Genomic DNA, 17,816 nt, shown 5'->3' on the forward strand with positions numbered 1-17,816 from the left:
GACAACCCGCAGAGACGATATTGTAGTGCTATGAAAAATTTGAAAGGAAGAAGAGGAGAAACTAAAAAATAAAGATAAAAATTGGTTTAGGCAAGAAATGGGTGGAGGGTCCTTACTGGGGATACACAGAAATCATAAAAGGATGGAAGTTTTAAGGTTGTATAATGACAAGGTTAAAGTCTACTGGAAGGATGAGCAATACTAATTGAATGTTTGAAGGAAAGAAAACAATGAAAAAAAATCATGTGTTGAATAGGGATGCTACAATAGTGAGAGAAGGACAAATAATCAAAATTCAACACGTGAATATTGATGTCCTTTATTGGAATGCAGTGTTAGATACATACTTATTAATTGGGCATTTTATCATCCAGCAATAAAATAAATATACCAATGATATTTACTTTGTAAAAAAGAAAAATGAACTACAATGGTAACAGCCAAGACAGAATGGGAAGGGCCCTTCATTCCCTACATTTTCTATCTATCTCTGCTTTTATGAGCTTGGTCTAATATGCTTTTCCGTTGCATGATCTTCTTGGGATCCACCTTGCTTCCATTTCCAGTCATTCCTTCTCTTCTGATCTCCCTACCCTTTGCAGCTGGACTAATTGTTATTTGATGATCTCTTTTGGGGATGGCAGGAGTTGAGCTTCTTCTCCTAGCCCCTCCCGCACTTGATGCTTCCTCCTGGCCAGTTCGTGTATTGCTCTGATGATTTCCCTCTGTTGGTTGAGGCCGTTGGAACAGATGCTGAGATGGTAGCTTACAATCTACAGGCCTCAAACCTCGTTCTTGCTCAAAGAAGAGGACTTGCACCACTGTTCTAAGCGGTAAGCGCTCGTTCTTCACCACGTGGGCGCATATCTGTGGGGAAAATTTTTGGCAGTTTAGGATCCGACATAGGCGCTTTTTCTCTACTTTAGTCACATCAGGATGTTCCTGCTTAATAGGAGAGATAAAAGCCACATTACTACAAAAGATTTAGAAAGAAATTGTGAATTATTGACTTCTCAAATGATACAAACACAGATGACTCTAGCCTAATTGACCTTGAGATATATAAATTTTAAAATTGTATTCCATTAAATTTGTTCATATTTATAAATCTACCCTGAGATAAGTGTTGATTGCCTTGTAGAGGTCATCATGCTTTGGCCGTGCAATTTCTGGCAAAGCTTCAGCAAGAGCTACTACTTTCATTACTGGAATGTTGATGTCCCTTGAAACCACTTGAAGATAAGAATCAATAAGCTTTCCAACCTTCCTAATTGATATCAAGGCCTGTTGTTTGTCTTTTGTGGGTGATTGTCGTCTCCATAGAACCATAAAACTTTCTAATACAGTCCCAACCGAGGCAATATCATAAAAATGTCGATCAGAAGGTGAGTGTGAAGGAAAAAGCAGGTCATTCACTGTTGCCTCCTCAAATAGCCTACCAGATTGTCTTATAATTTCTGCCTTTGTTACTGGAGATGCCCCAAGAAAATTAGATATGTTGAGGAGCCTTAGTAAGAAGCCAATTGATACCGACTTTGGGTCAGCTGGAATCATACCAACAATATTCTCAAGAACTTGTCGATTCTTCCCCATAAATTCTTCAGTTTGAGATGTTGAACTTTCAGGCAGCCTATTCTTTGTAGCATCAGGGAGCCAACGACAGGCAAAGACATGCAAAGCTTCACCAATAAGCTGTGATGGCAACATATTTGTCGACCTAATAGCAGTAATTACACATCGAAACAGTTCTACATCGAGGTCAGATACATCTTCGGTCCACCAATCCTTTGGGATGGACTGGTGGCGTTTCTTTGTGTACCCCGGTCTAGTATAAGTGTAGGACCATGTGACCTGAGAAGAATTAAAATCCATAAGCAAATGCTAACCTATCCTATCTAGAAGAAGAAAAGTTTTGTGATCTTCACTGATTAAATTCATATTTTCTAACCTTCCCTGTGGGGGTGAGGATTTTCTCAGTAATGGAGTCTATGCACCTTCTGATGATCCCAAGATTTTCTGACCATTCAGGTAACTTAATAGTAGTCTGCAGCGTGACAATGGAATCCTTCCAGCCTTCAAGAATGCATGAATTAAAGAAAGCTTCCAATTTAAGAACAAAGTTTGCTCTCTCTATTGATTCTGTCATTCGAAGGAACTTAGCAGCGCAAAATGCAGGCACAAAGTTATGAGCACTAAGATTAATTGTTATCCCATAACAGAACTTGGCACATATCTCAAAAGCATCTTCGCCTCCAGGAATATCATGAAGTTGTAGACAGATGTTGGTAGAATCACCGGAATCAGAACAAAGACGTTGTAAGAGGCCACACTTAGAGAGAAGTGTAGGCTGCAGCTAAAAACAAAACAATTAATAACGACCTAAGAAAATCCTGAATGAGAAGAAAATATGCACAATGATTCCATCTCCTTTTCAGAAGTAGTACTAACAATTTGATTTCTCATGACCCTTTGATTGGGTTTCTATGCATTTCCTTACTAGTTAACCATTTCAAACCAGGATTCAAGGCTTTGTTATCTTGAAACTAGACGTAATGATTTAAATTGTGAAACAATGCCTTTTAATGCATTTAAAGCATATAAATTAATGCAGATTGATCTAGGTTCAAACCAGGATTCAAGGCTTTGTTATCTTGAATCTAGAAGTAGTGATTTAAATTGTGAAACAATGCCTTTTAATGCATTTAAAGCATATAAACTAATGCAGATTGATCTAGGTTCCTTTCATGGGCCTTTCTTCGTGATCATATATCCCCTTTTTTTCCTGATCAATAAGTGAGATTATTTTTTTACTCTGCTCTTAACCAAGTGATTATTATTATTATTATTATTATTATTATTATTATTATATAGAAATGTGATTATTATATTTTTTTCCTTCCATTTTGCCTCACCACTGCCACTCAAATCTATACAACCTTTAATTATGATTTTTTATTTTATTTTCCAAACACTAATGAATGTTTTTTTTTTAACCTTCTATTTTCTTTTTTCTGAATAGGGCCAAGAAGCTCTAATACTAAAAATGTAGCAGAAACAACATTGCTGAGGAATACTACTGTGAAACTATTGCTTCTAAATTTTTCATTAATCTATGGCATATGATGCACCATTAAAAACCCTCAGACCATACCTTGTGGAGGAGATACCTAATGTTGTTGATTTGTATGGCGAGGTCGCTAGGTACATCCGAAGTCACAGTCCTGCATTATTGAAAACTCTTTCACTTAGCTTTGACAATCTCAGAAACAAAATCATTTTTAGCAATGTCATTGTACCTAGTAGCTTCTTCAGTATAGAAGGTGTCCGGCCTTGTCCCAAGTTTCATAAACTTCATCTCTGTGATTACCTTTCACCCCAAAACCAAAACTATACGATCAATCTCTCCCCTTCATTTACCCAAGCATCTCCTTCCAAATAATTTCTGAGGGAAAAAATCAGTTTGGGATAGTTATTGTTTCAGCCTCATAGTCAAGTTGGAAAAAGTTAACAGCTAGCAAGTCCAGTTAGCCATGCTCGGATTAGATGCAGATATGATATGAGCACAACCTACACACACACACACACATATATATGAGACGCGTGCTCCATGTTTCAGTCAACTAATCAATTGTATTGAATCAAAATTCAAAACTACTGTAGAATTATCCTCTTGACTAAAAGTTCATGATTCAATCTTGTGTAGTATTACTCTCAAGACAAGTATTGGTTAAAATTGGAGCAACAAGCATAATTACCCAGATATACTAGAAATGCCTACAACAAATATGCTTGACAATTCAGAGAATTGACAGGCTCTTAATAGACATAATTATTGGATAATAGAAATGCCTATAGCATATATGCTTCACAAATTCAGAGAAGTGAGTCTCTCTAGAATCCCACCCACAGGCTGTGAGCTCAAGGACATACTATAAAACTTCAAGTGAAGTTTGAGTTAAATACTTAAACAAGTCTGTTTTTTAGAAAATAAATAAATAAATGAGAAAAAAAATTCATGATCGTCCATCTTACAGATATCATGGATAGAATCAGTAGGAAAGAAAACAAAAAAACACAAGTAGATCACAAATTACCTTCCATGAAACAGAGATCCCACAATCTTCCCTGTTGCCAGCCAGCACAAAACCCTAGCTAAAACCCTTGCAAAGAAGGGGAAGAAAGTGGGGAGCTGGAACAACGTTGATTGATGTTCCTAACAAACAGAGAGGATAGCGAGTGAAGATTTAAGAAGGAAAAAAGAAGAAAAGAGAACAACTGTTTGCAGTTTAATGGGTATGGAACAGAAGTAGAACCGGCGTTTGATTTGGTCGTTTAATTGCTTACTCTTGTTTTTGGAGTTTGGATGGAATCATAGAAGGCTCTCCAACGTTCATCCCTAGTTGTTGGTTGCAGTAAATGAGTATGCATACATACTCCTTTTGCCCTTTGGCCTGTGTTATGATGAGCTTTTAATGCCACATACCCACATTTATAACAATTTAGTCTAGGAATATATATATATAAATATATATAAACATGTATGTATATATATATATATATGTGCATATATATATATATATATATGTATATAAATGTATGTATGAACATTTCTATGAACACCCTTAAAAAATCTTTCCTTTATTTTTTATTTAGATGTATTAATACAATGTATTGACATTTATGAGAATTTAATTTATATGAAAAACACAAAAGTGCTAGTGGAACTCAAAAAATATCATTGATATTTCATATTTATTTTTAATATACTAGAATTTAATTTATATAAAAAACACAAAAAATGCTATAGGTACTCAAAAAATATCATTAATATTTATATTTATTTTTAATATATTAGATAATAATTTTACTCTTTAATTTTCTTAAGGAAATTAATATTCTATTTTATCTTTTATTTTGATGTATTAATGCAATGTATCGACATTTATGAGAATTTAAATTATAGAAAGAACACAAAAGTGAAATAGGAACTCAAAAAATATCATTGATATGTTATATTTATTTTTAATATACTAGAATTTAATTTATATAAAGAAAAAAAGGTGTTATAGATACTCAAAAAATATCATTTATATTTTATATTTATTTTTAATATATTAGATAATAATTTTACTCATTAATTTTCTTAACGAAATAACAAATGTTTTCATTTTTTTTTTTAAATTTTTCACTTGAAAACAAAAAAATTAAAGGGTAAAATTATTGTTTATTATGTAATGAATAAATTTGGAGTGTTTTTCTTTATAGTGCCAATAATGTTTCCTTTAAAAATATTGAGATGAATTTAGCAAAAAATTTAAAAATTTTTGAATTTGATTTAAAATTTTTATTAAAAAATTATGAAAGGATGGGCCTTATCTTTATTTCTACCTTTTTTTTTTTTTTTTTGAAATTTTTCATTCCTACATAGGAGCTAAATTCAAACCCTAACCAATAAAATTTATTATTCATATTTTTATTTTATAAATATATATAAGTATACATATATACACATATATAGTGTATAACATTTGTAGATTTTATTTTATAAATATATATATATATATATATATATATATATATAAAAGACTTTTACTTCACTAGTGCTACACATAGTATAGTTGAACAAGTGTTATACCTCTTGGCTTCGGGAAGTCATCCCCTTAAAAAATACACGAAAAAAAAATTATTGTTAATTCTTGTATTTATTTAGATAGTGAAAATTAAGGAAGGACTTCTTCATTCTATGAATTAGTCACACTCTAAAAACATTCATGTCATTAATTATGAAAAAAGAAATACTAAGTCAAAAGTCTCTAATAAAAATTCGACTAATTTGGGGAATTTGGGAGGAGAGATAAATTATCCTTCAAAAAAATTTTGTTATATTAAATTTTAGAAATTTCTTCTCTCATTATGCTCCTAATTTTTACCATACAACTTTTATTAAAAATTACTTGAAAACGACTTGAATATATAAGAGCCGTGAAAAATATTTTCTATTTTCTATTTTAGTTCTCCAAAAAATTATATAAATATAGTTAATTTTTCAATTATACAACATTTCTGTACAGAATAAATGAACAACATAAAAGTTTTGGTACTATAAAAAACAAAAAAAATATTTTGTATAAGTAAACAAATGTTTTATTTTCTACTTTTTAATATGAATATTGAAAATTTTTTTAAAAATATATTTTTATAATTCCTTGAAACTAAAAAATAGAAAATGAAAAGTGTGCATCTCATGTAAGCATCTCTCCTTCTCAAAATTAGACAAAAAGTAAAAAATAAAAAATTATAGATATATTTTATACAATTTAATTTAGTGCAATATTACCAAACCTCATTCAATTACCTTTCCATCTTTTCAATTGTTTCAAGTTGCATGTCTTCTTCTTCTTTTTCTTTTTTTTTTTTCTTTTTTTCTTTTGGGGTTGGGGGTAAAATTCTTTTCTAATACGAGGTCCATACAAATGCGCATGGTCCTATCTTGTCGAGCCAAACTTGTCACATGTTAATTATTTCAATTTAGAAAAAAAAAAAAAAAAGGACAGTCAAAAACGACAACTAAAATGTAGAATGGAAAAGTACTTTTTTTTTTTTCAAATAAAAGCCCCCTAGGTTATGGCATTATTTTTTTAATAAAAAAAGTCAGTCAATACTTTACCATTTCTTCACATATGAGTTTATTTTAACTTGTTTTTTTAGAATAAAAGGCACTAACCTTCTTTGGGATTTAATAAAAGAACGCTAATCTCCTATTAAGTTTCTAAAATTTCATAGGCCTCTCTTGAAATTTCTCAAAATTTCCATTAAAATATTTATTTTTTAGGACACTCAAAGCCCTCAAGAATCTTATCCTTTTACAATTTATAAGGGCATATTTTGGTATTTTAGGGAAAGATTGTGAAATTCTTGTAACCTCATGAGAGAATCGTATCTTACCAAATTTCAAGGGAGGTTAGTGTCTTTTCCCTTTTTATTCTAATATTAATGATATTTCCCTATCTTTCAAAAAGATAAAAAAAACATTAATGCATATATAACCACACAATTAAATATTAAAAAATTATAATTGCTTTAAGATAAATATTTAAAATCATTTAAAATTACCCACCAACACTGATTCTATAAGGACCCAAAAATATTTAGGTATAGTGATTTTTTAAAAAATTAAATTAAATAATTAATTAAATTAATTAAAAGAAATAAATAAATAAGTATTAATTAAATAAGATAATATAATATATTAATATAATATAATATAAATTATAATATATATATATAAAACAAAGGTAAAGCTTCCTGAAGCTTTGCTTCAAGAAGCACCTGGAATTGGACTTACAAAGAAGCAGCGCAGCCCCCCCTTATGAGTCTCTCTCGCTCACCTCTGTCTCTCTCCCACTTCCTTCAATTTCTCGCCCGATCAAAAATAAAAAAATATCGCTGGACTTCATTCTCTGCCACCATCATTTCTACTGAAACGAATTTGTCGTAGGATTATTGACAGTGGTACTTCAAATCACATGGTTCATTCTCCAAGTTTATATACTAATCCACCAACAGTAGTGTCATATTCAGTCAAATTACAGAATGATTCCTATGCTAATGTCACACATATTGGTGACGTTATTCTCAGTCCTACTCTCCTAAAAGAATGTGCTTTGTGTCTCTACTTTTTCATTCAATTTGGTTTTAGTTAGTAAGATTACTTCTATCTTAAATTTTTGCTTAATTGTTCAAGCTGACAAATGTTTTCTATAGGACTTGGCAGCTTGGAAGATGATTGGGACGAGTGAATTGCAAGATGACCTGTACAGATTGAATACTTCCAATTCCTCCCCTAATTTGCACAGTGACTCTTCTATTACTTGTGTTTCTGTTCGTCAAAATGTAGCCTTGTGGCATTTTAGATTAAGACATCCTTGTTTTTCCAAATTACAGATTTTGAATAAACATATTCCTCATTTGTCTTCTGAATTTGTTACATGCACTACCTGTCCTATTGCTAAACAAAAGCGATTGCCCTTTCCTGTTAGCAATAATTAATCTCCCGTTCCTTTTCTTGTGATATATGAGGACCTATGTCAATTTCTACAAAGGAAGGATTTCGATACTTTCTTTCCATAGTAGATGATTTTTCTAGAGCTACTTGGATTTTTTTAATGAAATCAAAATCATAAGGTGGTTCTTTGTTACAATCTTTTTTTTTTTGTTCATATAGAAACTCAACTTTCTTCAAAAATCAGAATTATTAGGTTTGATAATGGACCTGAATTTGCTCTAAAATCTTTCTTTGCTTCTAAAGGGGTTATTCATCAGTTGAGTTGTGTTTCTACACCACAACAAAATTTTGTTGTGGAAAGGAAACACCAACATATTCTTAATGTGGCACGATCTTTGCTCTTTCACGCTAAGGTTCCTATCTATTTTTGGGGGGATAGTGTTCTTACAGTTGTTTACCTTATTAACAGAACTCCAAGTCTTGTTCTTCTTAATAAGAGTCCTTTTGAACTTTTATATAATAAGCCACCTTCTTATTCTCATCTAAAAGTGTTTGAATGCTTGTGTTTTGGTTCTACACTTTCTCATAATCGAACTAAATTCTCTCCTATAGCTATGAAACTAGTTTTTTTTGGTTATCCTTCTAGTGTTAAAGGCTATAAATTGTTAAATTTGGAAAATCAGGTTTGCTATATTTTTAGGGATTTGGTATTTCATGAAAATGTGTTTCCTTTTGACAAATTTTTCTCCACATCTTTTCCTTTTTCAGATATTTCTTTTTCTCCAAATTTTTCTTCTGTTTCTTTACCCACATTTGCTCTAGATTCTGAATTTCCTACTTCTTCTTCTGCTCCAGCTTCTAATCTTCCCGCTCCTTCATCTATGTAAGAACCTGACTCGAGAATTTCAGATTTAATAAATAACAAAAGGGTAAAAAGATAAATTTTGCAGGTTTCGTAGACGAAGCCATTGTTCTTGTTGATGAAGGTCTTTATACTCTTCATCGTCGAAATTCAGAGCCTCGTCGACGAAGAGATACCGAACATGTTGTAAAATATCAGAATAGGGTTCGTCACTAAAGAGGCGGTTCGTCGACGAAATGTGTGGATGATTCGTCGACGAAGGCGCCGTCTCATCAACAAATTGGACCGGGTCAAAGGTCTATAAATAGGATATTTTGTTGCTTCATTGCAAAGAAACCTCAAATCCTCTCTCTCTCTCTCTAGAACTCGAATCCTCTCTCTTTTTCTCTCTCTCTCTCTAGGATTTCGAGCCGTCAGTTGCCAGAATCAACAATCCGACGTTACCACGTGGATTAGGAGGAGAATCTTTACGTTTTAGCGGATCGAAAATTCATTTCGAGGATTTTTGAGTTTTGACCCAAAACCGAGGTAAGGGTCCGATTTCAGTTTTGTTTCTGTATATATGTAGTAGTAAGAATTATAATGAAGTATAGTTCTTGGATGTTTAGGTTTTGGAAACTCGCTTTGTAGTTTTGGGGTCGTAGAGTTCGTATTTTGGTATTTGGGAAAAGGTAAGGGGATTCTATTTATATCAGTTATTTTTGAAATTAGAATCGGTAAACATGTAGTTTACGATTGTGTGTATGTTTTGGTTACTTATTTGGGAAAATCTATCAAGTGAAAATGCAGAATTTTCGGGTTACAGTTTTTGGGAAAATTGGGGGTTTCGAGTATCATCCTTATTTTTTTAGAAATCGTATATTGTATAAAACTGTAGTCATGGGATGATTGTACATTATTTGTATTAAACTGTATTTCTTGAATTGAAAACGATATGATTGTTGTATACTCAAATAAGTGTGGAATGAAATATTGTATGTAAAATGTTCCAGGTTTTGTAAAATAGTTAGGGACGGCTAATTACCATATGCTGATGGGTATAGGAACATGAGTTCCAAAATTGTTTCAGGTTTTGTAAAACAGCTAGGGGTGGCTAATTACCGTACGTTGACGCCATGTCTCGACTAATTACTGTGGGCGAGAGTGTCCGGCTCTATATTCGAGGGTGTGAAATATCACCTGTTTGTTCTAGCTGGTCACGGATGGCTGTGAGTGGACACCGTATTAGCATGATATCACTATGAGGCTTCGGTTATTACAGGGTATCAGTTGCTTGAGTGTGATGACATTGGCCGTATGTTTGGTATCGTAAGTACTAGAACTGGATTGTGAAAATACTGGAACTGTATTATGTTATGTTTTATATCGAAATAACACTTGTATGCCACACACTAATATAACCTGTTTTCTTCCTTACTGAGAGGTATCTCACCCCAAATATACAAATGTTTTTCAAGTCCTTCGGGTAGCCGAAACTAGCATCCTAGCGTTTGGGAGCGTGGGTGTCGGTTAGCTACGTAGAGTGCTTGAGTAAGTACTGATTTTTGTAACTGGGTTGTCATTGTTGGGTTTTGTGGACACCCGGGGTATGTACAGTATTTTGGAGTGTAGACTCTAGTCATGTATAGATTCTGGTATGGTACAATGTATGTATTATAAAAAATATTTTCAATACGTATTTGATGTGTATGGATATGTATGTGAATGTGTATAGGGTGTACGTGTACCCCACAGGGTCGGACCTTTATTCAGTATAGTATCATGTATGTTTTAAATGATACAGAGACAGGTTAGGTTACTAAAATCACACCTGGGGCCCGTTTGTGGGTTCGGGGCGTGACAATCTACCTTAGATTCAATTTCACATTCAGAGCGTACTTCAGTCTCTCTTCCCCAAGTTGATCCTCCTAGGAGATCAATTCGTGTAAGGCATCCTCCTACATAGCTTCAATCTTATCACTGTCAATAGGCCATGTTACAATTTCCTAATTCCTCTCATTCATAGGAAATTGGGCTCTCTTCTCAGAAAACTTCCCATCCTCTCAGCTCATATCTATCTTATGAGAAATTATCTGCTTCTCATAAGCATTTTGTTCTAGTCACTTATATTCTTTTTGAACCTAAAACTTTTTCTCAAGTCATTTCTTATCTTGAATGGAGAACTGCTATGCAAAAGGAAATTCCAGCCTTAGAACAAAATCATACATGGGATTTAGTTTCTTTACCTACTGGCAAACATCCTATGGGCTGCAGATGGGTCTATAAATTGAAATTTAATTCCGATGGCAGTGTTGAAATATGTAAGGCTCGATTGGTTGCTAAAGGGTACACTCAATTAGAGGGTTTTGACTATCATAAGACTTTTAGTCCTGTAGCCAAACTTACTACCGTTCGTATTTTTCTTTCCATTGTTGCTGTCAAGAACTGACACATTATTCAAATGGATATGAATAATGCTTTTTTTCATGGTGACCTTCATGAAGAGGTTTATATGAACTTGCCACCTGGTTTTGACAGTAAGGGGGAGCCTAATATGGTTTGCAAGCTTAAAAAATTGTTGTATGGTTTAAAATAAGCTTCACAACAATTTTTTGCTAAATTTTCTACTACTTTGACAGCTGCTGTGTAAGAACCCGAACTGTGATATATGAATTAATTATATAAAAGAAGGGTAAATTGGTAACTAAGCAGAGTTCGTCGACGAAGCCAGAGTTCGTCGACGAGGAGAAGTCGAGGGATTTTGGGAAACCGATAATATCAGGTTCGTCGATGAGCTATCTATATAGCCTCGTCGACGAGGATGCCATTTGTTGACGAGAGCGGCCGAGTCAAAGGGGTTATAAATATCAGTTTCCTTACTTCCAAGCTAAGAAATCTAAAAAAATATCCTCCCTCTCTCTCTAGAACTTGAAGATCACTCTCTCTCTCTAGATTCCTTAGTTGTTCGTTGCTTGATTCATAAATCCGATGTTACTGCGTAGATCAGGGCAGGATTCTCTTCCCGAATAGTGGATCCGAATCTCATTTCAAGCGATTTCGGGTTTTGGTCTAAAATCGAGGTAAGGCTCGGTTTCCACTTATGTTTCAAAATATGTGTAGTAGTACGAATTGTAAGGAAGTATTGTTCTGCGTTGTTTAGGTTTTGGTGTCTTGGTTCGTAGTTTTGAGCGTTGTAGAGTTCATGGTTTGATTTCGAGTTAAGGTAAGGGGATTCTGTTTATATCAGTTTATTTTTGAAATCGAGATAGGTAAACCTGTAGGTTACGATCGTATGTATGTTTTGACTACTTATTTGAGGAAATCTATCAGGTAAAAATGCGGGATCTTCGGGTTATAGTTTTCTGGAAAAATCGGGGATTTCGAGTATCATCTTTACTTGTTTGGAAAAATTGTATGTTATATTTAAACTGTATTATTGAGGTGACCGTATCCATATTTGTATAAAACTATATGCTTGAATTGGAAAACGATGTGATTTACGGTATACCAAATAAGTGTGGAATGTATAGTTGTATGTAATTGTTTCAGGTATTTTGTAAAATAGCTAGTGGCGGCTAATAACTGTATGCTAATGAGTATAGAAACATGAGTTCCAAAGTGATTCTAGATTTTGTGAAATCATCTAGTGGCGGCTAATTATCGTACGTTGAAATAGCTATGTGGCGGCTAATTACAGTATTTTGCACCATGTACGAGTTCATTTATGTGGGCGAGAGTGTCCGGCTTTATATCTGAGGGTGTGAAATATAGCATGTGTGTTCCGGCTGGTCACCGATGGGTGTGAGCTACACCGTATTGGTGACGTACCGCTGTGAGGCTTCAGTTATCACAGGGTTTCGGTTGCTTGAGTGTGACGACACTAACCGTATGTTTGGGTATCGTATGTACTTGAATGGATTTGTGAAAATACTAGAACTGTATGGAAATGTTTCGAAACTGTATCGTATTGTATGGTGTTATGTTTTACGTAAAATAACACTAGTATGCCACACACTGATATAACCCGCTTTCTTCCTTACTGCGAGGTGTCTCACCCCAAATGTATATACAAATGTTTTCAGGTCCTTCGAGTAGCCGAAACTAACATCCTAGCATCCAGAAGCGGGGGTGTCGTTTAGCTACAATTAGTGCCTGGATAGGTACGAGTTTTGTAACCAGGTTGTCGTGATGGTTTTTGTAGACATCCAGAGTATGTTTTGTAATTATAGGAACATACATCCTAGTATTGTATAAACTCTGGTATGGTATGTCATATGGTATGTTATATGGATAGATTGAACCGTTTCCGTTGTGTATTAGATGAGTATGGATGTGTATGTGTATGTTTTCTGTAGGGCTTCCGTATACCCCACGGGGACGGACCCTCTTTCAGTATTGTATCATGTATGTTTAATTGATACAGAGGCAGGTTAGGTTACTATTCTCACACCTGGGACCCATCTGCGGGTTCGAGGCGTGACATGCTGGTTTTACTCAATCAAAATCAGATTATTCTCTTTTTTTCTAAGATTGAAGGAGCATCTATCATCATGCTTTTAGTATATGTTGATGATATTCAAATTGCTAGCAATGATATTAATGCTATGGATTCTTTGAAGACTTATTTGAATAATCATTTCAAGTTAAAAGTTTTAGGCCCTTTGAAATATTTCTTGGGTCTAGAGGCTGCTAGGTCTTCTAAAGGGATTCACTTGTGTCAAAAGAAGTATTCATTAGAAATTATTGAGGATTGTGGCTTGCTTGGCTGTAAACCAACTAATACACCAATGGATCAGGATTTGGTTCTTAATTCTAGTGATGGTGATGAACTAGAAGATCCTTCTCAATACAGACGATTAGTTGGAATGTTGATATATTTGACTATAACAAGGCCAGACATTACTTTTTCTGTTCAAAGGTTAAGTCAATTCTTGAGTAAACCTAGAACATCCCATATGGCTGCAGCTTATAAAGTGGTGCAATATATCAAAAGTACAGTGGGTTTGAGTTTATTTTTTTCTGCTGTTTTAGATAATTTTCAACTAAAGGTTTATATAGATTCAGATTGAGCAGCTTGTCCAAATACTAGGAGGTCTGTTACTGGTTTTGTTGTTTTTTTGAGTGACAATCTCATTAGTTGGAAGTTTAAGAAGTAGCATACTGTTTCTAGATCTTCAGCTAAGTCAGAATATAGGGCTATGACAGCTACAGTTTATGAAGTTATTTGGTTAAAAAATTTGCTATCAGATTTTGATGTTAAGTCTCATCATCCGACTTTATTATATTGTGATAGTCAAGCTGCGATTCATATTTCTTTCAATCTAATGTATCATGAAAGGATTAAACATTTCGAATTGGATTGTCATATTGTAAGGGAAAAATTACAAGATGGAGGTATCAATCTATTTCATGTAAGATCAAATGATCAGATAGCAGATACTCTGACCCAGGCTCTTGGGTTGTACCAGTTTAATCATTTTATTGGCAAGATGAGACTAGTAAATATATAAAGTCCATCTTGAGGGAGAGTATTAAGTTTTACTTTTTTTTTTATTTTTTATTTTTATCTTCAGTTATATTAGTTTGTTTTTAGGTATAGTAAATTATTGTTTTGTTCATGGGTATTTACCAGTATAAACTTTGTACTGTTCACAGTTTGTATATAGAATTGGAATTCAATTTCTAAGAAAGTTGATTAATATGTCAGACAAGTGGAGAGGATAACGGGTGAAGAGTACAGAAGAAAAAAAGAGGAGATTTTTTGAATTGATTTGGTCGTTTAATTGCTTACTCTTTTTTTGGAGTTTGGATGGAATCATAGAAGTAATGACACGCTCCTTATTCCTTTTGGGCCTTTGGCCTTTGTTATAATGAGCTTTTAATACCCACTTTTTAAAATATGAAATTTATATATATATATATATATATATATATATATATATATATGAAATTTTTTGTCAACACTTTTTAAAATCATTAGTGTTCTATTTTTATTTTTTATTTATTATGTATTAATGCCACATTTATAAGAATTAATTTATATAAAGAACCCAAAAGTTCTATAAGTACTTAAAAAATATAATTGATATTTTATATTTATTTTAAATATATTAGATAATAATTTAAAAATCTAATTTTCATAACATAAAGATGAATTTTTGTTCATTCTTTTTAAATTTTTTCACTTGAAAAAAAAAATTAAAGCCTAAAATTATTAAAAATAAATGTGGAGTCTTTTTCTTTTAATGCCAATAGTTGTTTCCTTTAAAAATATTGAGATGAATTTAGCATAAATTTTCAAAAGTTTTAAATTTAATTTAAAAATTTTATTAAAAAATATAATTGATAGAATGTTTTGGAAGGAAAAACAAAACTATTAGAATCAATTTTATTTTGAGTGAAAAATTTTATTATAGTATATTTACAATATTGAGTCATGTCAAAAAAGTTGATCTTTTTTCTTATATGATGTACAACAAAGTGCATCCAGATATATATTTTATAACTCATTATATCAATCTTTTTTCTATTTTTTAATATGAATATTGAAAATTAAAAAAACATTATATAATTCTTTGAAACCCGTCCAACTCATTTATTAAATGAGTTAAATTTGGATTGACCCGTTTATAAACAAGTCATCTTGTATTGAACCTAAACTCAATTTAAATAGATAGGTTATAGTTTACGAGTTATCCGTCGAGTTTCGACTCGTTTTGCCACCCCTCTCTATGTGTGTATTATACGTTCTCAAAATTACACTAAAAAAAAAAGAATTAAAAGCTATAGATATATTTTATATAATTTAATTTTGTACAATATTATAAGACCTCATTAATTCAATTTAAGAATCATTACGGGCATGCCCATCTTTTCAATTGTTACAAGTTGCATGCCTTCTTTTTTCTGTTTCCTTTTTTTTAGTGGTTGAGCATTTTTTGTTTCCTTTTTTGTTAGGTGGTTAGATTCTTTTTTAATATGAGGTCCATACAAATGCACATGGTCCTACCTTGTCAAGTCAAACTTGTCATATGATAATATTTAGAGAGAGAGAGAGAGAGAGAGAGAGAGAGAGAGAGAGAGTAGTACTCTCTTAATTTCCAAACTAAAGTGTAGCATGGAAAAACCCCAGAGATTATGGCACTTAAAAAGAGTCACCAATACTTTATTATTTTATTCACGTCTAAGTTCCTCTTAATTTACTTACCTTTTATAAAATTTGACAAAAAGACGATAATTGTGATTAAATATTTTAAAAATTATAAGTGATTAAATAAATATTTAAAAATCATTTAAAATTACCCATCAACATTAATTGTGGCTGCTTAAATTTTTTTAAAAAAATTAGGTGCTTTAGATTTTAATTGAATTGGATAATTGAGTACTGTTTGTATGACAAATCGATGTATGGTGAAATCATATTGATCCCCGTGTACAGTCAGCATATTAATTAAGTGATACATTTTGTGTACGTAATAATTTATTTTTAAGTTTTAGAGTTCATCAGTGGTTCACCTCATTCTCTTTTGAGAAAATCGACTTTCAAATTTCAGAAAGCTCATGCCTTTAAACATTTGTTGATATTCTATTAATCGATTAGTGTAATTGGTCGGTATCTCTGTAGCGTATATTGGATGTGGTTGATCGTTGATTCCTATAGACGCCTTGTACCGGTGCATGACCAAAAAAAAAGTCCACCTAAAATAATTTATAATTATAAAAAAAATTTAAAATATGATAAAATCATGTCGGTCTCAATATACCAATCAACAAATTAGGTGGTACATCTGGTGTTCATAATAATTTCTTTTTAGGTCTCAATCTTCAAATTAGGTGCTCACCTTATTCTCTTTTTTAAAATGTGCTTTCAAATTTCAACGCCTTAACATGCCTTTGGACGTTTGCTGATATTTGTATTAATGGATTAGTGTGATTGGTTGGTATTTTTGGAGCCTTTGATGTGGTTGATAGCTAATTCCTATGGACACCTTGTACAGGTGCATGACAAAAAAAAAAAAAAAAAGATAGATCATTTAAAATAATTTATCACTATAAAAAGCATATTTGGCGATTCATCAAGTGTACTTAATAATTTCTCCTTAAATCTTGGTGTTTATTGTTTACCTTATTCCCTTTTGAGGAGATGTACTTTCAAATTTTAAACACCTCAGCATGCATTTGTCAAGCTAGGAGAATTTTTGGATCAATCTTAACTTCGATTACCTACTAAGAATAAGATAAAAACAACTTGAAGGATTTAGGTATACTCTGGGGGATCACTTCGATGCTTAAGTTTAGGAATTTGGAAAGATTATATGATTGTGATAGTAAAAAAGTAAGTGAAAATAAGATGAGATGTCTTACCTTTCGTAGGGGTCCTTTTTATAGGCATTTAGGATACTTCACTATTGATTTCCTTACTAATGGATATTTATTTGGGCCATCGGGATTACACCGTGGCTTTGAATATATTATTAGGAAGTAAAGATTGGTATGCTACTCCTACTTTAATTAACGAACGTTATCTCTTTTTCATTAATCTCTTGATGTCTTTTTATTTTTGGTCTTAAATAAGTTAATGTCGGCTTTAATGTTAGGGTCTCTTTTAGATTATATCACTTGCCCCCTACTTTCAAGTATTAAAGTTACCTATTTGGCTCAAGAGTATATTGCATTGACTATAAGTCCTTTTATTATCACGAGATTCAAAATAAGTCATCAGATGGTCATCTTTGGGTCTCATGAGCGATGCTCATCAGAAGGGTCAATGCTTTGTCGTGCAGTACCCATTTCTTACTGCATCATGAGTGGTGCTCATCAAATAAGCATTTTTAGGTCTCATGAGTGGTGTTTATCAGATGAGCCAATTTTTTGTCGAGTAGTACCTATATTTTGTTACCTCATGAGAGGTGCTTCATTAGATGAATATTCTTAGGCCTAATAAGCGATGTTCAATAGATAAGCCAAGTT

At 32.6% G+C, this 17,816-nt stretch overlaps 1 protein-coding gene across 8 annotated transcripts; it reads right to left on the reverse strand.

The window, feature by feature from the left end:
- Positions 1-274: 274 nt before the first annotated feature.
- On the reverse strand, positions 275-4,463 carry LOC131153218 (BTB/POZ domain-containing protein At5g47800). 8 transcript variants are annotated; one of them, XM_058105382.1, is made up of 7 exons: positions 4,345-4,463; positions 4,095-4,213; positions 3,297-3,442; positions 3,152-3,221; positions 1,949-2,347; positions 1,135-1,851; positions 275-942 (listed from the first exon to the last, which is right to left on the reverse strand). In XM_058105382.1, exons 3-7 carry the CDS (start codon positions 3,353-3,355, stop codon positions 481-483), a joined length of 1,707 nt encoding a protein of 568 aa, XP_057961365.1. In that variant the 5' UTR covers positions 3,356-3,442; positions 4,095-4,213; positions 4,345-4,463; the 3' UTR covers positions 275-480. The 8 variants fall into 8 exon arrangements, with proteins under 8 accessions (XP_057961365.1, XP_057961362.1, XP_057961361.1 ...); XM_058105379.1 differs by having other exon boundaries at positions 1,114-1,851; XM_058105378.1 differs by having other exon boundaries at positions 275-945; positions 1,114-1,851.
- Between the last annotated feature and the right edge of the window lie 13,353 nt (positions 4,464-17,816).

Source organism: Malania oleifera, chromosome 4 (assembly GCF_029873635.1).
Source record: "Malania oleifera isolate guangnan ecotype guangnan chromosome 4, ASM2987363v1, whole genome shotgun sequence".
Taxonomy (NCBI): domain Eukaryota; kingdom Viridiplantae; phylum Streptophyta; class Magnoliopsida; order Santalales; family Ximeniaceae; genus Malania; species Malania oleifera.